We start from the raw sequence: 24,747 nt of genomic DNA, 5'->3' as shown, positions 1-24,747 counted from the left end.
TCTCTCACTTCAGAGGGTGTATAAGAAATGTATTATCTCCTTCTACTGTCCCTAAAACCATTGTTTAAAGTAACAAAGATCACTTTTTCTTACCTCAGATGTTACTGACATGCTACCAGACACATCCATACAGAATATGACTACTGATTCATCTCCTGCTTCAGAGGGAGGGTGTAAAATAAATGTACTATCTTCTTTCTGTTGTAGATCTTCTAATGATACTTTGGTGTTGTTTCGTTGGTCACAAAATTCGCATCTCCAGATCTGACCAAAAAGATGGAAAATTATTATGAAAGTATGAAAGTACACAGGCTCGGACTGAATTTGGATGGTTATCGTTTGCACTCTACAGAGTCTGAGTGAAAATAAAATGCAGAATATTACAAATTTGGTACATGTAAGGGGGCTGCCATTGGGAAGATGGACACAATGGTTGCCAGCACCCCAGAATCATATACCAGTGCTGACGCAGTATAGTCCCACCCCGTTTTGGGTGAACATTTTTCAAAATTGGGGGTGGGACTATACTCGAATTTCAAAAAAAAAAAAAAAAAATTTTTTTTTTTTTTTTTTTTCGGTTTTGTAGTGTCCTTAGACCTAGACCTAAATTCTAGGATCATTCATGGTTGACCTAAAAAAAAAAAAAAAAAAAAAAAAAATTTAAAGATATTTTTTATTTTTAATATGAAAATTGATAATTTGTATTCATGTCATAGTCTATTAATGATTTCAAAATGCATTGAATTTGAATGCATTTTGAAATCATTAATAGATTATGACATGAATACCAAGTATCAATTTTCATATTAAAATACAAATATCTTGAATTTTTTTTTTTTTTTTTTTTTTTTTTAGGTCAACCATGAATGATCCTAGCATTTAGGTCTAGGTCCTGGGACACTCCAAAGCCGAAAAAAATTAATAACTTACAAAAAAAAAAAAAAAAAAAAAAAAAAAATTTAAATTTCTGAAATTTTTCGAAAATTTGGGGTGGGACTTTACTCGAAGGTGGGACTATACTCGCGTCAGTACGGTACTTGTCTGATCAGCAGCACCTACAATATGATGCTTGAATGCATAAGCATTGTTCACAATGGTAGTGTTCCAGGATACGCAATGACAGGGTTTTTGCAGCTTGTACAGCTTTACCTATGCCTGCAGTGACCTAACAGATCCCTAATTTTCTTATCCCTAGTACGTAAGGTTTGGAGACATTAAGAGTAGAGATATGGTTCATTACAGTCTGTCCACATATAAGTACAAAGTAAATGGACCTCAGAAACTGGAGGTATGAGAATAATTATTCCAGTACAATGCGTCTTTGGTGCGCCAACTGCTGCGCGACTTGTACTTGCCGAGCGCACCACGCTCTTTACGCGTCGTGTCACGCAAAGCATCAACCCCCGATGCTACAGATTTGGTTTGTACTTCTATGTGGACAGACTGTAGGGGGTGTTTATTTTGAAAAAGCTGAACCAAATACAAACCGCACTGAGAAAGTGAACTTTCAATTGTTGAAAATTAGTTTTTTCTTTTCCTGCAACAGTGAAACTTTTTTTATTTGATAATTTTTATACCCATTTTCAATTGTGTGACATAGCATTAAGATTTTTTTCATTAAAAGCAAATTACTATACGCTCAAAGGTGCATGACCAGATTGTAACAGATTAAGGACCATCACCATCCATTCTTATTTATTCTAAGTTTTGAGTTCAATAGCTCCAAGGATTTGGATTTTAGAGATATCCTAGTTGTCTATAGAACAGTACACGACTTGCAGGGTGTTGTGCCACCAAACCACCATGTCTTATACTACCTAAACAAAACATATTCTAGGCCTGAAATGGAGATATGAGAAAAATATGAGCTTTCACCTGATATCAAAAACTGCAAAGTGGGGATGAGATTGTTAATCTGGTCAAGCAACCTTTAACATACATGAATTTTATCAATTCATAGATTTTAAAGGGGCATTTCGTGATCCACGGCCTTACCTCCCTACTTTTCACAAAACATTTTTTTATACCACTGGAAACCTCTGGCTACATAATGTACAAAAAATTAATTCGTTTAGCAAAAATATCATCAAATTAGTATTTCGTTCTGGTGTACTAGAATGAAATTACAACACAATGGCTATGGAGCAGTGTAATACGCATAATTATGCATAGCTCGTAAACGCAAATCTGAATCAACTGAAATTTTGGGAATAAGCTTTTGAAATACTGAAAAATGTCATAAAAAGAGGATGCTAGGATCATGAAATACTCCTTTAAGAGAATTGACACTCAACCTCAAACTAAATTTTGGGCACTGTATACAAAATGCTCTTCCTTCAAATTCTAAATCACAAAATTATATTTGTCACATGATACCTTAAAGTAACCACGGTGACCGTTCTCAATCCACCTACCTGGTCAGTGACAGCACTGAGACGAGAAAACACAGCACCACAGTTTGAGCAATAAATAGGTCTATTAGCATGCAGGGAGCTGGGCTTCACAAGCTTCTCAAAATGCACAGCAATCACATTTGTGTCGGCTTTGCGGATCTTTTTACTAGGCGGTTTGGCAGCTACTTCTGCACATGCAAGGTTTGAACAAAACAAGATCATATCGCATGCATTTGTGTTAGTTATGACTTCATGCAGATTATTAATGGGTTAGTGTTAGCGTGAATGTCTCTTAAAATCGCTTGTTGAAAGTTTTTACTCAAAAATACTTCTAAAGTGTCCACTATAAGGTGAAAAATGACCTACCCCAAAATGCAAGGATCTTCCACAAATGGGACAATGGTCATTTTGTCAACTTCTGGTAGAACAATTTTGTTGATAGAGGACATTTAGAGAAAATTGAAACATAGATTTGGACAGGGCATATGGGACCACCAAGGTTAGTGGATGGGGTCATGACCCCCTTAGATTCCTGTTCAAGATTACTGAAATGCATTTTCAGTATCCAATATTCAAAGGCCCGCCGAGAAGGGATTAAAATGTTAGAGAATGTAGCATAAAGTTTCTCACTAAATCAGCATGTGTGCAATCAGCATGTGTGCAACTTTGTTCTACAAAGATTTTCCTGAAGTTGATTTTGAAGATCGTCCTTCTTATTCTGAGAGGCTTGTAGACCTTGAATTGATTAAGCTTGAGGATGTTTACAAGTGTCAAAGATTAGTCTTTGGATTTAAAATAATCAATGAATTTGGGCCTGCTTCCTTTAGTTCTCTGGTTCAAAGAAGTATTTTGGATAATTCTAGGCTATTGCACCAAACTGCTAAATCTTCTTCTTTCTTTAATTCTATGTTTGTTTCACTTCCACGTCTTTGGAATGGAATTCCCTCTGAATTACATCATGTTAACAGCCTTGTCGTATTTAAGTCTGAATGTAAATCATTTTACTTGAATATGCTTAAATGATTTTGCGGTGTTACACGTTTTGGCTTATGCATTTTCAAATGCCTGTATTTTACTTATTTATAATATTGATTCAAGATAATGGTTATATTATTTTCCAAAATGTTGCTTTTCTATATTTTTTGTACTTTTAATTTTAAAATATTCTTTCATGTGCAGGATGAGTGGGCACTTCTGTGTTTGGACTTTTCAGCCCATTCACTCATCCTGAATTACTTGCTTTTGTCATGTGTAAGAAATGTAGAGTGTGTATAAATGTACTGTTATTTTGTTACTTTTGTACTTTGCAAGTAATTCAAATAAATATTATTATTCCAAGCATTGCGAAATGATGAAAAAGGGTGTTGTACAAATGTTTTTTTGGAGTGATTGCCGTATGAGGTGCAACTCTACTAGTTTTATTACAAGACTGCCCTACCCCAACCCTAAACCCTAACCCCAAATGAGGACGGGATTCAAGTCTAGCAAGTTGCACCCTATTCGGTAATTGTACCATCTTTTTATATAAGTCATACTTGCAATAATAGCACAAATGAAAAGGTATAACGGTAAAGTATTTTTGGTATGCAAATATACTAGGCGAGAAAAGCTATCAAGAGCCAAATCATATGTATAATTATGCAAATTATGCGTTGTGGAATGATGTGAAGGTAGTGCCCTTTTACTTTCTTTTACATGTTTTTTAGCTAACTCTGGGAGTTTAATAACCAAGAAATTAAATTTACCTAGAACTATCTAATATGAGACTAATCGTCAACTACAATTTTAAGTTGTTTGTAGTCTATTTGATTAAGTTTGGAACCGAGGACAATCCACGGTTCTGTATGCATCAATGTTTATGAGGTGGGTTTTCATACGAACATCCATTATTGATTGCAAACACATAAACACACTACAACACACACAGAGACCAATTCTTACCAGTTTTTGATGATGAAGATGGTTGCATAATGATGCTGGCTCTGTTGCCTAGTGATGGTGGAGGATTAGACGGAGGTGGTGGCCGGCCAGCTACACAGAAATAAGAATTGAAAACAACCAATTGCACAATAAAGCTAGAAAAACATTGGTACAGGTACAAAATTTTTGCATCAATTCAAGAAGGTCACTTATTACATGTTTATCTTTTAATTGAACATATACCACCACTTACAAGCTAATCACCCCGACAGTTTTTATATCAAAATAAAAACACTGCTAGCCACCCTGATATTTAGCATCTTTAGGCCTTTTTTGTACTTTTCAGTCAATTTTGACCATTTTCATCTAAATTTGCCCCCTTAAGGTGGTACTACACATTCTTCTACACACTGGTAACAAAAGTTATGTATATTATAGGGGCAACAAATCCAATTACTTCACTGAAATTTCAGTGATCCAAGACAGGTGGTTCATTATATATGTTAAGAAATGAGGTACATTCTAGCGGTACCTCTTTTCTTATCATAAATAATGTACCGCTTGTCTTGAGTCACTGAAATACCAGTGTAGTAACTGGATTCCTTGTCCCTATAATATACATAACTTTTGTTACCAGCGTGTTATTATTTATTGAGAAAAATGCAAAAATAGTCAATACTCATGGCTTATAGTGGTCAAAGCATCGGTTTCGAGGTCTGAGAAGGTCACCAGTTCGAATCTCGCCAAGTGCAAATATGTTTTTTCCTCTCCAACACTTACATTTGTCGCTAGGCAGGAAAAACCATCTATGTACTTGTGGCCCTTGAACATGTTTAAAACAAAACTATCAAGAGGTTACATAGGAGGTTTTGCTTTAAACATGTTCAGGGGCCAATGACACAAGGGAGGTTCTTCCTTCCCAACAACGATATGCCAGTCATTCTGGGTAGTGATTAAAATTCTTACTTACTCTTAAGATCTTGATACAGGTGCGCGCCTCTTGGGAAGTCATATGGATATGAATAGTCATCAAGGTCTTCTGTCTTCTTGTCCTCAGGTGCAGAGGATGCCTGTACTGTTCTGTTATCATAGATTGCTCCTATAGAGAGTTAGAATGTTTGAACAAATAGCACAGAGTATCATCAGTTATTGTTGGGTGCATTACATAGCAACAGATCTACACTTTACGGTAAAATCTATAGTGACAGATGTTGAGGTCTCAAAATAATTGCTCAAGACATAGTGACGGATAACTTTGGTAATTTTTGTGTTATTCCCCCATTGGATGTTGAGTCACATTTTCCCTGTTTTTAATTCTATCCATTGCAAGTGTGACACTTTTGTATCCTTTTGGATCCATCCTTTAGTTCACCGGTGGTCAGATTTTCCCTGTTTTTATAAGAAAAAAAACCCAGACAAACACACTCACCTTCTTCTCCCTGACTTCTTCCCTGTGCTCCAGGTGGCATTTTACCAGCATTGTCGTAAATACCTATGCATTTAAACATAAGAGAGGAAATACATGAATTTCAATTCATTGGTGTAATATCCTGCATTTGAATTTCATGAAACATTTTGATTTCAACAACTACCCCAATCAACCTAAATCATTCTCTGAAGTGATGAAATTACTATTTCTGATGACATTTTAGTCAGCAATATTTTACTTTAAACAAGTCTGATCCTATATAACTGAGGACACACACACACCCAATTTCAATTGACCCACCGTGGACCTCCCCCACACACCCACCAACTTCCTATCCAACCGTGAACCATCCTGAACCCCTAAACGTGGACCACTTCTAAATGCATTTTTACGTTATTTGCATTGTCCTGGTTATATCCAGCAACTGTGGACATCCACGGCTGCAGGTGTGGCCACGTTTGTGATGTGTGTATTCTAATGTGTCCTTGTTTGCAGGTGATCCTAAATGTACCCTCCCCCTGAAACAAACATTCCCCTCACCCCCGAATAAAAACTTACCCCCACACAATAAATAAACAAACTAATCAAGAAGCAAGAAAATACAATCAGGCAAACAAACAAACTCACCTTCCTGTCCCTGACTTCTTTCCTGTGCTCCAGGTGGCATATGACCAGCATTGTCATAAATACCTACATGTAGGTGCGTTTAAAACAAAAATTATTTGATTAAGTTCAATTTATTGGTGGAATAATCCTGTATTTAATTTCATGATACATTTTGATTTCAACAACTAACCATTTAAAAAATAGTCTTGGAAAAAAAATATGAAAAAGTGTTATTTTTGACAATATTTGACGTTTCAGAAATGCTACTTTTTCATAAACTTTCAAACATTTGTTTCTTTATACAAAATTGAGTAAATATTAAGGTCTGTACTTGTTTATGCAGGACAACCTAGCTTTTTAAAAATTAGGGTTGGTACAGTTGGTAGGGTTACCACGAAATAACAATATGGTCAGTTGTCCGAGGTATGTACGTCATCCACCAGTGGAGCTCCTGCGCCCCTCCGCAGAACTTCCGGTAGTGGATGTTCTGCGCCGGGCGCAGAGAATCCACTGTCGGAGTTGCTGCGCCGGAAGCAAAATAATAGATTTTCTTATTATAATGACGGTGGATCATTTCTGCGCTCGGGCGCAGAACATCCACTATCGGAGTTGATGCGCCCGGGCGCAGTCCCTTATATATAACGGTGGATCATTGCTGCGCTCGGGCGCAGAACATCCACTGTTGGAGTAACTGCGCTCGGAAGTAAAATAATAGATTTTCGTATTATAATAACGGTGGATCATTTCTGCGCTTCGAGCGCAGAACATACACTGTCGGAGTTGATGCGCCCGTGAGCAGTCCCTTATATGTAACGGTGGATCATTGCTGCGCCCGGGCCCAGAACATCCACTGTTGGAGTAACTGCGCCGGAAGCAATATAATACATTTTCTTATTATAATACTGGTGGATCATTTCTGCGCCAGGGCGCAGAACATCCACTGTCGGAGTTGATGCGCCGGAAGCAAAATAATACATTTTCTTATTAGGCCTATATTAATAAATATACATGCGATAATAACTAGTATTAGGCCTATTATAATAACTATAACTCCAAATTGAAAGCAAAATAATACATTTTCTTATTGAAATTACGGCGGATCATTGCTGCGCTCGGACGCAGAAAATCCACTGTCGGAGCTTCTGCGCCGGAAGTCAAATAAATTATTTTCTTATTTTATTAATAAAATATAATTATGCATGCGTATAATAACTAAACTCCGAGAAGTTTATTGCTATTAGTATAACCAAATTGACAGCAAAATAATAAATTTTCTTATTATAATAACGGTGGATCATTGCTGCGCTCGGGGCGCAGAGAATCCACTGTCGGAGTTGATGCGCTCGGAAGGAAAAATAATACATTTTCTTATTAGGCCTATATTAATAAATATGCATGCGTATAATAACTAGTATTAGGCCTTTTATAATAGGCATGCGTATAATAACTATAACTCCAAATTGACAGCAAAATAATGCATTTTCTTATTGAAATTACGGCGGATCATTGCTGCGCTCGGGCGCATAAAATCCACTGTCGGAGCTTCTGCGCTCGGAAGTCAAATAAACTATTTTCTTATTTTATTAATAAAATACAACATGCATGCGTATAATAACTAATATTTTCTTATTATATTAATAACAAATAATATGCATGCGTATAATAACTAAACTCCGAGAATTTTATTGCTATTAGTATAACCGAATTGACAGCAAAATAATAGATTTTCTTATTATAATAACGGTGGATCATTGCTGCGCTCGGCGCAGAACATCCACTGTCGGAGTTGATGCGCCGGCGCAGTCCCTTATATGTAATGGTGGATCATTGCTGCGCTCGGGCGCAGAACATCCACTGTTGGAGTAACTGCGATTTTCTTATTAAAATAACGGTGGATCATTTCTGCGTTGAGCGCAGAGAATCCACTGTCGGAGTTGATGCGCCGAAACAAAATAAATTATTTTCTTATTATATTAATAATATATTTTTTATTGTAATAGCTCTCACGGAGAAGTTTATTTCTATTAGGCCTATGCATGCGTATAATAATAACTATAACTCCGAGAAGTTTATTGATATTTACTATCAGGTCTGCGCTCGGAAGCAAAATAATGGATTTTCTTAATAACGGTGGATCATTGCTGCGTTCGAGCGCAAAGAATCCACTGTCGGAGTTGATGCGCTCGGAAGCTAAATAAATTATTTTCTTATTATATTACCGGTAATAATATATTTTTTTATTGTAATAGCTCTCTGGAGAAGTTTATTACTATTAGGCCTATGCATGCGTATAATAATAACTATAACTCCGAGAAGTTGATTGATATTTACTATTAGGTCTATATAATGCGCCATAAGCTCAGATTATAATAAAACTTATTATATTAGCGCTACGGAGAAGTTTATTACTATTAGGTCTATATGTCTTACAAGTTTCATTTCTTTACTGTTTTCTTTCTTCTTTATTCTTTTTCTTCATCTTTTTTTTTTTCGTTCACGCTTTCCTTGTCGGTACTTCTCATGTAACCGCAAATAATTCCTATTCAAATATAATTCTGATTGACACATGACCACTTGTCATTTTGTGGTTAATAGATAAAAGGAACCGATAAGGCCGCGACGAAAAAGGAACCCTGTTCTACGGGCGGACGGACCTTTCAAGTAGGGTCGGCCATTTTTTTTTGGAAATAACCAAAATAACTGCGCTCGGAAACAAAATTACATTTTTCTTAATATTATAATATCAGTGGATCATTTTTGCGCTCGAGCGCAGAGAATCCACTGCCGGAGTTGCTGCGCCCGGGCGCAGTCCCTTATAGACCTTTTTCTCAGACGTCACCAATCAATCGATATTGGGGTCCAGCATTCGAGTCATCAGCACCCAAACGCAAATACGCCAGCCCAGCCAAGCTGATCAACTTTTGCGCCACGCTAGGCGTCCTGCGCGAATTGCCAGCTCGCAGTATGCGTTTAGTTCGCCACGGTGTAAAAAGTAAACAAAATTGTGAAACAAAACAAAGATTGAATTTTAAATAGCATCGCGGTTTTTCCGCTTTTTTGTATTTTATGGTATCAAAACAAACTGGAACAAAGGTAACTAGCATCGAGTTCCCGTTTAAACAATTATTTTATGGAAGCTAAAGTGAAATCTGACAAAACAGAGGAGAAAATACGCAGTATTTGGTGTTTTTACACTGTGGACACGTGAGAAACGCACGTGTTGTTTGTTTACATCTCAGACCCCAATATCGATTAGGTGACGTCATCAGAAAAAGGTCTATATGTAACGGTGGATCATTGCTGCGCTCGGGCGCAGAACATCCACTGTCGGAGTTGCTGCGTTTGGAAGCTCAAATTATAATAAAACAAAATAATATATAGGCATGCGATAATAACTATAACTCCGAATGTATTGACATTATCATTACAATAATTATATATTGATTTTCTTGTTCCAAATATATTGGTGTGTAATCGAGTTTTTTTGTCATGTTTATTCCTAATATAGACCTTTTTCTCAGACGTCACCAATCAATCGATATTGGGGTCCAGCATTCGAGTCATCAGCACCCAAACGCAAATACCGCGCCAGCCAAGCTGCGATCAACTTTTGCGCCCACGCTAGGCGCCCCATGCGCGAATTGCCAGCTCGCAGTATGCGTTTAGTTCGCCACGGTGTAAAAAGTAAACAAAATTGTGAAACAAAACAAAGATTGAATTTTAAATAGCATCGCGGTTTTTCCATTTCTTTTGTATTTTATGGTATCAAAACAAACTGGAACAAAGGTAACTAGTATACAGTTCCCGTTTAAACAATTATTTTATGGAAGCTAAAGTGAAATCTGACAAAACAGAGGAGAAAATACACAGTATTTGGTGTTTTTACACTGTGGACACGTGAGAAACGCACGTGTTGTTTGTTTACATCTCAGACCCCAATATCGATTAGGTGACGTCATCAGAAAAAGGTCTATATGTAACGGTGGATCATTGCTGCGCTCGGGCGCAGAACATCCACTGTCGGAGTTGCTGCGTTTGGAAGCTCAAATTATAATAAAACAAAATAATATATAGGCATGCGTATAATAACTATAACTCCGAATGTATTGACATTATCATTACAATAATTATATATTGATTTTCTTGTTCCAAATATATTGGTGTGTAATCGAGTTTTTTTGTCATGTTTATTCCTAATATAGACCTTTTTCTCAGACGTCACCAATCAATCGATATTGGGGTCCAGCATTCGAGTCATTAGCACCCAAACGCAAATACTGCGCGCTAGCTACGATCAACTTTACGCCACGCTAGGCGCCCTGCGCGGAATTGCCAGCTCGCAGTACGCGTTTAGTTCGCCACGGTGTAAAAAGTAAACAAAAAACAAAGATTGAATTTTAAATAGCATCGCGGTTCATTCCGTATCTTTTGTATTTTATGGCATCGAAACAAACTGGAACAAAGGTAACTAGTATACAGAGTCCGTTTAAACAATTATTTTATGGAAGCTAAAGTGAAATATGACAAAACAGAGGAGAAAATACGCAGTATTTGGTGTTTTTACACCGTGGACACGTGAGAAACGCACGTGTTGTTTGTTTACATCTCAGACCCCAATATCGATTAGGTGACGTCATCAGAAAAAGGTCTATATTGTCAAGAACATTCCAGGCCGCTTTAAAAAAAAGTTTGTTGTCAAAGTGTGATTGAGAAAATATTTATTTGGGGGCAAATAGTGGCGGATAATTTCTGCGCTCGAGCGCAGATAATCCAGTGTTGGAGCTTCTAAGCCGGAAGTAAAATAACATCATTATTTTCTTAATATTAAAATACTACGCTCGAGCGCAGAGAATCCACTAAACGGAGTTATAGTTTCATAGTTTATCTCATCTCATTGCACAAAATATAGAACAACTATAATACCAATAATAATTTTAATTATATAACTATAATAATAATTACAAAGAATATAAGCAATTTTTACAAGTTTCATTTTTTACTATTTTCTTTTCTTCTTCATTCTTTTTCTTCATCTTTTTTTTTTTTTCACGTTTCCTTGTCGGTCCTTTTCATGTAACCGCAAATGCCTCCGATAATTCCTATACAAATATAATTCTGATTGACACATGACCACTTGCAATTCGGCCTCTTTTAAGTAGGTGTATTAAATCCATCGGATTCCCAAACAAGCAGAGGGGGTCCAAAAATTAGCATAACCGAAGATCAATGTCAATTTTAATCCACGGCACACAAAACATTCAGAACAATGTCAATAATTATGCGGCATTATTTTGTGGTTAAAAAAAAAAAAAGGGAAAGAAAAAAAAAGACAAAAGAAGAAAAGAATGAAGATGAAAGAAAACAGAAAATAAATGTAAAATGAGAAAAAAAACGAAAAAAAAACCATATTATATTATATTAGACTCTAGACTCTTTTTTTTTTTTTTTTTCGAGCGCAGTTACTCCAACAGTGGATGTTCTGCGCCCGAGCGCAGCAATGATCCACCGTTACATATAAGGGACTGCGCCCGGGCGCATGGCAACTCCGACAGTGGATGTTCTGCGCCCGAGCGCATCAATGATCCACCGTCATTATAATAAGAAAATCTATTATTTTGCTTCCGAAAGATCAACTCCGACAGTGGATGTTCTGCGCCGAGCGCAGCAATGATCCACCGTTTATATTATAATAAGAAAATCTATATATTATTTTGCTGTCAATTCGGTTATACTAATAGCAATAAACTTCTCGGAGTTTAGTTATTATACGCATGCATATTATATTTTATTAACATAATAAGAAAATAGCGTTTATGATTTCCTTATTCGTCTATAGCCTATATCGTAGGCCTTGGTGTAGCCTAGATGCCGGCGACATGAAACCACGTTTATCGGTTCCTTTAATCTCTAACCACAAAATGACGGCGCATAATTATCCTCTGCCGTGGATTTAAAATTGACATTGATCTTCGCTTATGCTAATTTTTGGACCCCCTCCGCTTGTTTGGGAATCCAATGGATTACACCTACTTATCTGTTGACTAACAAAGGCCGAATTGCAAGTGGTCATGTGTCAATCAGAATTATATTTGAATAGGAATTACCTGAGAAAGCATTTGCGGTTACATGAAAATTACCGACAAGGAAACGTGAACGGAAAAAAAGGAAAGAAAAAAAAAAGACAAAAGAAGAAAAGAATGAAGATGAAAGAAAACAGAAAATAAATGTAAAATGAGAAAAAAAACCTAAACAAAACAAAAAACATATTATATTATATTAGACTCTAGACCTTTTTTTTTTTACTTCGAAGCCAAGATATAATTATCCTCTGCCGTGGATTTAAAATTGACATTGATCTTCGCTTATGCTAATTTTTGGACCCCTCCGCTTGTTTGGGAATCCAATGGATTACACCTACTTATCTGTTGACTAACAAAGGCCGAATTGCAAGTGGTCATGTGTCAATCAGAATTATATTTGAATATGAATTATCTGAAACAGCATTTGCGGTTACATGAAAATTACCGACAAGGAAACGTGAACGGAAAAAAAAGGAAAGAAAAAAAAGACAAAAGAAGAAAAGAATGTAGATGAAAAAGCGCAGAAGGTCCAACAGTGGATTTTCTGCGCCCGAGCGCAGCAATGATCCGCCGTAATTTCAATAAGAAAATGCATTATTTTGCTGTCAATTTGGAGTTATAGTTATTAGAATAGGCCTAATACTAGTTATTATACGCATGTATATTTATTAATATAGGCTTAATAAGAAAATCTATTATTTTACTTCCGAGCGCAGTTACTCCGACAGTGGATGTTCTGCGCCCCAGCGCAGCAATGATCCACCGTTACATATAAGGGACTGCGCCCGGGCGCATCAACTCCGATAGTGGATGTTCTGCGGCCGAGCGCAGAAATGATCCACCGTTATTATAATAAGAAAATATATTATTTGCTGTCAATTCGGTTATACTAATAGCAATAAACTTCTCGGAGTTTAGTTATTATACGCATGCATATTATTTTTTATTAATATAATAAGAAAATATTAGTTATTATACGCATGCATATTGTATTTTATTAATAAAATAAGAAAATAATTCACTTCCGAGCGCATCAACTCCGACAGTGAATGTTCTGCGCCCCCCGAGCGCAGAAATGATCCACCAGTATTGTAATAAGAATATGTATTAGGCCTATATTGCTTCCGAGCGCAGTTACTCCAACAGTGGATGTTCTGCGCCCGAGCGCAGCAATGCTCCACCGTTACATATAAGGGACTGCGCCCGGGCGCATCAACTCCGACAGTGGATGTTATGCGCCCGAGCGCAGAAATGATCCACCGTTATTATAATACGAAAATCTATTATTTTACTTCCGGCGCAGTTACTCCAACAGTGGATGTTCTGCCCGGCGCAGCAATGATCCACCGTTACCTACAAGGGACTGCGCCCGGGCGCATCAACTCCGACAGTGGATGTTCTGCGCCCGAGCGCAGAAATGATCCACCGTTATTATAATTATAAATCTATTATTTTGCTTCCGGCGCAGCAACTCCGACAGTGGATTCTCTGCGCCCCCGAGCGCAGAACATCCACTACCGGAAGTTCTGCGGAGGGGCGCAGGAGCTCCACTGGTGGATGACGTACATACATGGTTGTCCTGCTTGGAAACTGCCCTCTCATAGTGTGGTAAATAACAAACACTCCATTGAAATGCCTTACATTTGTATTTAAACACTGTTGGGGGTTAGTGCTAAATTGGTAAAATACAGTAGACTTAAATCAAAAGAAGTAGTTATAATTGAAGACTGAGATAAAAAGACTAGTTTGCGTCTGACGTCACTGTCAATGAAATTCCCTACGATCCTTGATTGGATTGATTAATAGCGCGTATAAGGAAGGTCAATTTATCTGGTGCCACTCAGAGAAAAGGAATAGCAGAACATGGCGAAAAATTACGTACTTTTACAAGGCAAAAAGCAACTTTTCTAGGCATTGTTGACATGGTGCCTTAGCGAAAGAAAGTTTCCTACTATAAAGACCTAACTTTTGAGATGGTTTGTATGTTTGAAGGTGCAAAATCAACAATAAGGCACCCGGTTTTACCGACGCGTTCAGCAACTCATATCATCACAACACTTGTAAACAAATGCTCGAGTTTGATTGACAGATGACGTCAGACACAAACTAGTCTTTTTTATCTTTGTCTTTCATTATAGTCTCATCTCATCCCAATAGAAAATAATGAGGGCCTGGAACGAGTTTGTGCAAGAAGACACTATCTGCATTAGCTGCCCTATAAATATTTGAAAAATTTTTGCATTCTATATTGTACACATCTAAAAATATGACACCTGGCAGCTATTGTAGATGGGGCCCTATCAGCAATAGCTGCTCTATAAATATTTGACAATATCTGCATTCTATATTATATACACATCTAAAAATATGACACCTGGCAGCTATACATGTATCAGTAGGACCTTCTTGCACCAATCCCTTGATAAGAAAGTGAATTACCTTCAGCTCCCTGATCTCTAGCCTGGAATCCTGGGGGGAAACGTCCAGCATTGTCATAAATCATACCTATACATAAAAGATTAAATGAAATTACATTCTAATTAAATCTAGTGACTTCGCCTATCTGCTAATGTAAAAGTTTTTGGTGGCCCTGAAAAGAGCTGTTCACTGTAGACTGCCCCTTATCAATAGAGAAAAGTAAATAGCAGTGGTTCTTAAAAGAGCCATTCATTAAAGATTGCCTCTTGTTGACAGAGAACAAGCAGACCTTACCTATCTGCTAAAGTAAAGTCCTTATAGATACTTGAAGATTCAATCTTACCTTCTGGAGGAGCAGATGCTGTTTGCAGCTTTCCTATTTGAAAAGAGAGAAAAATAAGTTAGACAAATAAATTGCAATGTTTTTTCCCTCCATTATTCATTTCTATCCACAACCTTTATTTCCAAGTAAATTTTGTAGCCCACTTGATCTAAAGTCTGTTAGGCTTATAATAAGCAAAAATCATTTGGACTTTGTTACTGCGCGCATCAATTAAAATTGCATTTCGTGATCCACAGCCTCATCCCCCCACTTTTCTGAAAAAAAGTTGAGATTTTTTATACCACTGGAAACCTCTGGCTACATAATGTTTATGTACCAAAAATTTCTTGTAGGTTAATTCGTTTAGCAAAAATATCGTCAAATTTACAACAGTGACCTATGGAGCAGTGTAATACACATGATCTCGCATAACTCGCAAACAACTGAAATTTTGCGAGTAAGCGTTTTTCGTGGATATCTACTGAAAAATGTAATAAAAAGAGGATGCTTGGATCACGAAATCCTCCTTTAAGTCCCAAGTACCTTTATTCTCTAAATATAAGCCAAACTAACTTTTATATGGGTCATGATCTTTCTTCCTTTCTTGCACTTTTTTCTTTTATTTGCTCACTCACTATCTTTTGGTGAAACAGTTCAAAATTGGCAAAGTGCAGAAAAAGTATGCAGCTTGTTTAGTGAATGAAGTGTTACTGTTTCAAGTTAATTTATATGATTCAATCAGCCAATTAGAACCCCACTTCTGTGCTTATGCTGTGTATATGCGGTAAAATGGCACGTAATAGAACAGCAATTGAAGTTTCATCCAAAAGATAACAAGAAAATTAGTTACCTTCTGCTTCCTTATCTTTAGCCTGAAATCCTGGGGGAAAACGACCAGCATTGTCATTGATTATACCTATACAAATGTACAAAGAAGATTAAAAAAACACCATTCAAGTATACTGGTTTCATACTGCATATTGCTTGAGCAGTGTGACACTCCATAATGTCACTGAGTAGCAGCGGCATGAATCCAAAAGCCACGTTGCCGCTCTTTGCTCATGGGCCAAAAATCATATACTGTTTTCATACGTTAGAGTGGCAATGCTCCTGAGGTGACTTGATTTCAACTCTTAGCAAATTGCTGCTTTGAGCAAAGCAGTGGAGTGATCAATATATCCGCTTATAGTTGGCCAACATTGGCATTGCTAGGATTATTATGTATGACGTAAACATTGTTATCACAGCAGCATGTAATCATACAATTCTAAGACTGGCGCAAGTCTAGGTATTATCTTGAATATATGTTAAAAGTAAGCTCATAATTTTAACATTCTATGTTATTTTGATAATTGGTTATGAAAAGATTAGAAAAAGTGTTTTCCAAAAATTAGGATATATAACTTCACATTAGTCTTTACATAAGTCTTTTGGGCTTGATTGTCACAGGATACGAAAAACCACACATGTTTTTAGCTTTTATTTTCAAACATTTATCAAATATTAAAATCAAACTTTCATTGCAAGTTAGAACTAACTAAAGGATTAGGATTTAGCTATGTTTCATTTGGCAAAACAGGATAATATTTTTTAATCCAAAAAATTAGTACAGCTTAACTTACCGTACTTTGCCTAACCAGACAGTCCATGCCAAAATTGTTACTACACCTTTACATTTCATCGAATCTCTTTTTGATGTCTGTCATTTTGAACATCACACTTGAAAGATGTATGCTATGTAGAAACTTTATTTTGCAATTTCATAATTTGCATATTATTAGCATATTTGCAAGAAAAAACATGAAAATCAATAAATACCTATATTTTTCACAATTTCAATATTTTATTATAAATTAAGCATGTAGGCCGTTTGTTATGACTTGATGAATGAAACTGTTAAAACAGATTTTGATATTTTTGCTTATTTTTCCTTTTTTGCCCCAAAATGTGTAAAAATCAACATTTTTGGATGACCTATATTTTCTTTGAATATTTATCAAATTTCTTAATTTAGGTATAATACAGTGCAGAAAAGATGTCAAAAAATCTGTTAAAACAGATTTCCAATAAATTGTTCCATTTTCCATTTTGGGTTAAATACTCCATTTTCATGCGCCGGATATTTGAAACATAAAATGAAAACATGTCCATTGCACTTTTTCCTCGAGATGAACTATAATATCAAGGTTACGGATATATTATAATCCCTTCTTATCTTCACTGATCCATCAGATACCTATTGTTATGAATGATCAATGAAAAGGTTCAGAACTGGGCTACTAATGGCCTGTCAAGTATCTATAGTTAGTTTCATGACTGTGTCAACTCAAAAATCATGCAAGGTCGAATGTAGGAAAAGTATGATCAGTTGAGCTGTACAGTATTTTTTTGGAATCAGGGTATATTCCTTATTATTGATGCCAGATAATTCAGTCTTACCTTCTGGAACTGGAGCAGATGCTGTTTGTGGCTTTCCTACATGTTTGGAAAGAGAGAAAAGTTGATGTTAGACAAATAAGATGCACTGTGAATCCGACTTATAATGAATCGACTCAAATGACTCAAATCAACTCGGACTCAACACTACTATTTAGAACCTATGACTCGAATCAAGTCTTAAATCCCAAATGACTTCTATCTAAATCTAAACAAATACTCAATAAAATCGCAAAAGCGACATCTAATTGAGAAGAAAAATGGCCTACGATGAAAACACAAAAACTTATACGAGAATACAGATTAAACATTAAGTTACATTACATTATTACATAGTGCAGTTTTGAAGTATTGAATACTACAAGACTCTAGAGCAGATAATGGGAGGTTATTCCATTCTGATATGGTATTTGGAAAGAAACTGTATTTGTACACATTTGACTTGGACTCAAACTATAGGACTCAAGCCTCAAATCCAAAATGACTTGTCTCAACTCCGGACTCAACACTAGACTCAACTCGAGAATCAAGCCCTAGATAACTTTACTCAACTTGAGTTTGGAGACTCGACTACAAGTCTGAAATGTGCATGATCCTCTTCAACAACATCTCACATGCAATATGCATCCATACATTTTTCATCCACAAGCTTTATTACTTCAAGGTGAATTTTGCAGTCCACATAGAATGAGCTGAACAATTCTTTATTTAGCTCACTCGCTCGCTCCCCCACTCACTCAGTCACTCACTTTTTTTGGTAATTTTATATTTCACACACTCTTTCTTTCATTTCGTTATTTTATATGTTTATCTATTCATTAAAAAAATGTTTATTCACCTACCTGCAATATTTAGACTTTCTGAACCAAGTGCCATATACAATGGGTTGGATTGATTCCTGATAAATAAATAACAAATAAATGTATGTTACAGTTAACTAGTTTACCCATACCTGACCATGTAAAAGCGCCTCAACTCACTCAGTGAAGAAAATATGAACAAAGAAAATTCAGAAATGTATAATCAAGATCACATTCACATAATGAGGTCACAAAATTGGCTTGCTTGTCCTTTCACTCTCTGTGGAAGACAGGGTCCATTGGTCTAATTCTTTTTCAAATTAATTTTATAGCCAAAACATGTTACAAAATAGGTCTTATTCCCATGTAGCTAAATAGATTTGGGATATTTCTCTAATATGCATCACTTCATTCATGTTTAAAACAGTTTAGAAACTTGTATCAGAAGGTAAAAAAAAAACTTTTTCTGCAATTTCTAAAATTTCTGTCATACCGGTACCTGTACGAGGGGGTATCCAAAAGTTTTTGACATCACCCAGAAGTGAGAGCTATACCGATGAAATTTTGTCAGTGTAATCACTGGTCCATTATGGTCCAAAAATGGTCTCATAAGTATGTTTACTTTCTTTACAGTTGGCGCTAGATGGGCAGTAGGCGCATAACCTGCAAGATGGTAAAAATTGAGGCACGCGGCATGATTAAAGTTCCTGCATTTGAAGGATTAGGCCTACGATGCTCAGAAAATCTATGATGAAATGAAAGCAATCTACGGTGATGATTGCCCATCATATGGCACTATTGCTTTTTGAAAAAGGAATTTCCAAACTGGCCACATGTCCCTCACAGATGAGCCAAGAAGTGGGCGTCCATCACTTACGGATGATGCGCCACAGTGAAAAAAACTCAAGAAAGTGGAGGATCTTATCATGAAAAGGTTATGCGCCTACTTCCCATCTAGCGCCACCTGTGAAGAAAGTAAACATACTTAATATGAGACCATTTTTGGACCATAATGTACATAAGGACCAGTGATTACACTGACAAAATTTCATCGGTATAGCTCTTTCACTTCTGGGTGATGTCAAAAACTTTTGGATACCCCCTCATATGATGCTTTCTGACTATTGAATGGGACCATGAATTCCAGACAGGTAGTGTAAATTTCAAATGGGGTTACCTGAATAGGTGGCTCCATTTGAAATCTACACCCCTGTTTAGAAGATTAAGATCATGTCTTGCATAGGGGGTGTATGCGATTCAACTGGAATAGCCCAATATGTATTACCCTTTTTCATGATTTTGTGAATTTTACAATCATAAAAGTACTTTTTAAACATTTTTTTTATCTTGCAAGAATTTTTTTTGTAAAGAATTTTTTTTATTCCTGAAGCTTTCTATGAGCATGTTACACTACCCAATAGTCTGGAGAGAGAGTGAGACAATTGGATACATTATTCAAATACACAAGGTGGATATAGAGTAAAACCAGAGAACCTGTTCATGATCTTAAAAGTGGTTTTCCAAGTAAAGTGTAGGATGCGTGCACGCATCCAACACTTTACTTCTGTTCATGATCTTGGTACACGCTTGAGGCAAAAATTGGGGTACCATATTAGTGTTTTGCTCAAAATGCACCTGAAACTAATCAGTGCTTGTGTGTGATACTAGACACGTTTCATGGCACAATGCACACATTGCATCTAAGGTGCAATGCAATGAGTAATAGTGTGATTATCAGTAGAATTGTGTTTGTTTGTTTCCGCATACCATTGGCAAGGACTTGAATACCCCCAATTTTTCCCTCTAACTGACAACGCTAAATTGTAACAACTCCGCTGTTGAAAAATGAGTCAACCGGACAGGATACTTACACTGCTAGATCCTCTACCTCTTCCTCATCATATGCGTATATATGCGTGGAAGCAAACTCCATGGTTACCAACCCTGTATGCGTCTTCGTTTTACTTTACAAAACAAAACTTCCTCCAAACAAAAGATTATCCTGAAATGATAAGTGGGTCCAGATAAAAGAGGTTAGGCTAATAAAAATTGATGTTAATTTTCCTGATCAAGCTCTGTCAAATAGGTTTTGTTGAGTGGGGACTCTTTCATTATTTCACTGTATTTCATAAATACTGTGCAAGCGTTGCTATCCGGTGGACCCCTTAAAACAATTCTGTGTGAAGATGAATATGTTACTAAAATATATTTTGATGACTTATCTGTAACTTTAGACCAAAGTTTGCTAATTTTTAAGAGATTAACTATGCTAACAATTCGCCGAAGTGTCATTTGTGCAACTTTTTCAGGAACTATACCTGGATTGTGATCGGCGTTGTTCTAATCTGATTTTCCATTGCTTTACATGGTATCATGCTTTACCAATTCTGATGCGATTTGAGATAGCTCCAAGCTCTATCCTCAGTCATATCCATCATTGGTTATCAGTGGTCAGGAGCGCTGGGCGGAGAGCCTGAGGATAGACTTCTCGATTAATATAATAGCTAGACTCAGGGGCGGCGCCAGGGTATTTTGATTGGGGGGCAATACAATTTTGGAAAATTTTTATGCGGCGCGATAGCGCTGCCCGTCGCGCTTGCGCGACGCAGGGGGGTGTCTGAGGGGATGTGACAAACTGGTGAAAAAGTTTAATACAGTTGCGCGAAGCGCTCAAAAATTGGCACTTTTTAGGCTCAAAATGGCCAAATATGAGGTTAATTTGGTCAGAAACCCACATACAGGCGTCAACATTGGGGAATGATTGTATGGACCATCAAAATATTGAGGGGATTTATAGCCCCACCAAAACCCACACACCGGGATCTACGCCTATGGTCGCAACGCGGTGTATGTTAAGTTGCATTGTATATGATATGCCGTTTTTTATAGAGTTGGGCGACTATCATTTTTTTCCTAGTCGACAGCAAATAGTCGCGACTACGACTATAGTCGCGACTATCTGTGGTTAAAATTGGACTGAAAAATCGGGTGAAAGATTGGTGGCAATTTAGTATTTATAATGCATGATTACAGGACCCGTGATTGCCGGCATCGCATCACAGTTTGCTACACAAACCAGCATTGTTGCGATACAAATTGCTACACTGTATCGCACATTTGCGATGCAAATATTTGACTGTAAAATGCTGTAATATAGGCCTAACTTATCTGTTCAATTAAATTCACTTGCCACTTGCCAGCAACAGCACAAGAAACTTCATATAATTTCTCAAACCTTCAATATTCCAATAGCGATCTTCGTTCGTTTCCATGTTTTGCTGTGCATGAAAATATGTAAACATGCAGGTACGGCAGTGCATATTTTCCATGGTATGCTCATGAACGTGTTGCATCGTGCATGTACGATTAACTTTCACCTCCGACCTCACCTACGTCACCTGACCTCATCTAGACTACTGCATTTGTCGCTACAGGGGTGGCATTGCAACATTATGACTGTTTGTCAGCTAATTTGTTTATTTTCCTGTTGCTTTCTAAATATTCTGTTACCACAATAAGCATAGCTTTTTGAAATTACGTGAAAAGTACTTCTAATCTAATAATATTTTCCTAAATTTTCCCTTTTGGAAAACACTTCTCGGAAGTTCTCGCTGTTTCTTTTCAAAGTTGAAATAATCTCATACCTTCAGTAGTTGGTACAAACACCCAACCTAGGTCTGTACGTGCACGCTATGACGCTGCTACACCTGTTATCGCTGCATAAATTATAATCATAATGAGATGTTCGACAGTTCTAAGTAATTTGAGTTTTTTAACGGCTTTTAATCTTGTGGGAAAGTAGTTCGACAACAAGTCAATAACACCAATTTAATGATGATTTATGGACATTATGATTACTTGTTGGTTAGTGTTACTATTGGTAAGACAATGACTAACATTTTTTCACATTTTTCGCAGTTTATATGTTAGTATTTGGTTGGTTTTGGTGCGAATAACTGGCACTTTTAAAGTAATTTTTTAACACAAAAATATAATTGCATTAGTCGACTTTTGGTTTTCAATAGTCGTAGTCGCGACTATCAGTAATAGTCGCGACTAACGACTATTGGCGACTTAGTCGCCCAACTCTAGTTTTTTATATATATAGGCACGATAAAATGATATAAATGGGGGGTGTCTGGAAGTTGAAAATATTTTAAAATGAAAGCCAGTATAAATCAGGAGTGTAGGCGGAGGTAGTCGCCTTCCCTCCATCACTAAAAAGCCAAAAGGTCCACTTTGCGGCGTAGCGGCTTAAAAAAAAAAGTTTTTATGCTTTTTCAGTCAGAAAATGTCAGAATTTGCCCATTCCTCTCTCCTCCCTTTTTTCTCTCCTTCTCTTTCTCTTTTTCCTTCTTCTCATTCTCTTTTTCCTTCATTTTACCTCTTTTTTTGCAAATCATAGGGCCCCCCTGCCGTGCCGCCCCAGGCTAGACTTCTCAAGTTGATCGAAATATTCTCTAATGCAAAACTTTGTTTTGAGAGCAAATTCGTTGCTAGCGTTTCTCAAGTAATTCTCGAGCAACCAACCGGGGCAACCATTCCCTCCATATTCGCTAATATTCAGTGATATTTCTTTGCAGCAATGTATGAAGTATCTATTTTGTGATTGTGGAAATAAAGTGAGAGGAAGGGAAGTCCACTGGAAGAAGAAGGACTGAAATGTGTTGAAATGCTGACAGTCTTGCAAGTTGTTAGTCCGAATAATCAGACCCAGAACAAAATATTAATTTCTGACATGATTGTGTTCTGGGTCTGAACTGTTTCCATTCGAAATCTTGATGGCAAATTGGCCAAAAGGAGCACATGGTCCTACTTCACAGTTTTTTAATCCCCTATTCATGTTGCGTGAATCACTCTATTGTGGACCATTCTTTTGATACTGGAGTATTTGGACAAGCGGAACAGTTTTGACAGGCCTTTCGTCTACCTCTCTGTTTGTACACAAACGAGGAGGTCGAAATTGTCCTCCTCGCCGAATACGAGAGTCAGCGTAATAGTATGGCACTAGCAAGTTGTTAGTTGTTAAACCAATCTTGTATAAGTTTTGCTGCATAAATTTAAGGGGGTACTACACCCCTGCCCAATTTTATGCCTATTTTGGCATTTTTCTCAAAAATTATAGAGCATTGATGACAAGTAAGATATCTATATTATAGGGCAAGGACTATAACTACTGCACTGGAAATTGTATTTCAGCACAGACAACAGTTATGGAGTTACAGTCAAAAATGAGGGAAACCCAATATTTGATCTATAAATCAATAACTACTTGCCTTGAGTTGCTGAATTTTCAGTGCAGTAGTTGTAGTCCTTGCCCCTATAAATGTACATATCTTACTTGTCACCAATGCTCTATAATTTTTGAGAAAAATTTAAAAAATAGGCACAAAATTGGCCAGGGGTGTAGTACCCCCTTAAGCTTACCTAAAATTGAAAAAAAGTAGTCACTGACTCTGGAGCTCTGGCAGGTTGATTGACACTGTGCTGGGATGTGGGCTTTTAGGTACACCATGTACACACAAGTTTGTAAAAACTTTAATTTAGAATGCACGTTGTTTTGCAAGAAATACGTACCACTTGAATACCTGTAAATACCTGCGTAAAGAAACTGACTCAACAACTTGTTTACGTTTACTTCCGGTTTAGGGTGTTGATTCCCATGGGTGCACCTGTTTTCCATTTAACCCGTTATAGCCTAAGTCTCCATTCGCAGATGGTAGTGCAACGTAGCGGGAACTATTGCGTACGTAATAATTATTTGAAAGATTTCCACACCTGTTTCACTGCGGGTAAAAAGTTTGCGTATTAATTTGGTAAAACCTACCAAAAAAAAAAAATATTTATATGTGTCACTGTGTCTTTTTAAAAACTTGGTCACATTAGTATTGAATAAAATTAATCTTATTTGTATTGAATGAAATTCTGTCAATCATAAAAACGTTGTTGTAAAAATTTATATTTTTGGCGAACAGTTTTTCAACTGATATTTTGACCACTATAGCTAGCTAGTAGCTACTAACATTAAACAAAACTGAATTTTGATGATTTTCACGATTTTCCGAATGAACAAATCACTGAATTCCAGAAAAATACAGATTTTTTCTTCGTCTTCAATGTTGGCTGATTTTTTTTTCAAAAGTTGGTGTCGCCTTTAAAGCTCTTTAAAGGAGGATTTCGTGATCCTAGCATCCTCTTTTTATGACATTTTTCAGTAGATATTCACGAAAAAAGCTTATTCCCAAAATTTCAGTTGATTCCGATTTTGCGTTTGCGAGTTATGCATGTGTATTACACTGCTCCATAGGCCACTGTGTGTAATTTCGTTCTGGTGCACCAGAAC

General features: G+C 36.8%; 1 protein-coding gene and 1 long non-coding RNA gene across 3 annotated transcripts in view; both read right to left on the bottom strand.

The window, feature by feature from the left end:
• LOC140166864 (circularly permutated Ras protein 1-like) overlaps window positions 1-16,197 on the bottom strand; it is a 34,105-nt gene extending 17,908 nt beyond the window's left edge. Inside the window, 10 exon segments of the mRNA XM_072190352.1 lie at window positions 94-264; window positions 2,415-2,581; window positions 4,335-4,424; window positions 5,284-5,412; window positions 5,743-5,805; window positions 6,370-6,432; window positions 14,868-14,933; window positions 15,190-15,222; window positions 16,019-16,084; window positions 16,143-16,197. Coding sequence (XP_072046453.1) covers window positions 94-264; window positions 2,415-2,581; window positions 4,335-4,424; window positions 5,284-5,412; window positions 5,743-5,805; window positions 6,370-6,432; window positions 14,868-14,933; window positions 15,190-15,222; window positions 16,019-16,084; window positions 16,143-16,197 — 903 coding nt within the window.
• Window positions 16,198-17,604: 1,407 nt separating this feature from the next.
• On the bottom strand, window positions 17,605-23,989 carry LOC140166311 (uncharacterized). Of its 2 annotated transcripts, none has more exons than XR_011860845.1 (4): window positions 23,832-23,989; window positions 20,276-20,406; window positions 18,447-18,502; window positions 17,605-17,643 (listed from the first exon to the last, which is right to left on the bottom strand). It is a non-coding gene; the product is annotated as an uncharacterized lncRNA (long non-coding RNA). The 2 variants fall into 2 exon arrangements; XR_011860846.1 differs by lacking the exon at window positions 23,832-23,989 and adding an exon at window positions 20,723-20,848.
• Between the last annotated feature and the right edge of the window lie 758 nt (window positions 23,990-24,747).

Source organism: Amphiura filiformis, chromosome 12 (genome assembly GCF_039555335.1).
Source record: "Amphiura filiformis chromosome 12, Afil_fr2py, whole genome shotgun sequence".
NCBI lineage: Eukaryota > Metazoa > Echinodermata > Ophiuroidea > Amphilepidida > Amphiuridae > Amphiura > Amphiura filiformis.
This window is presented reverse-complemented; position numbering and strand designations above follow the sequence as displayed.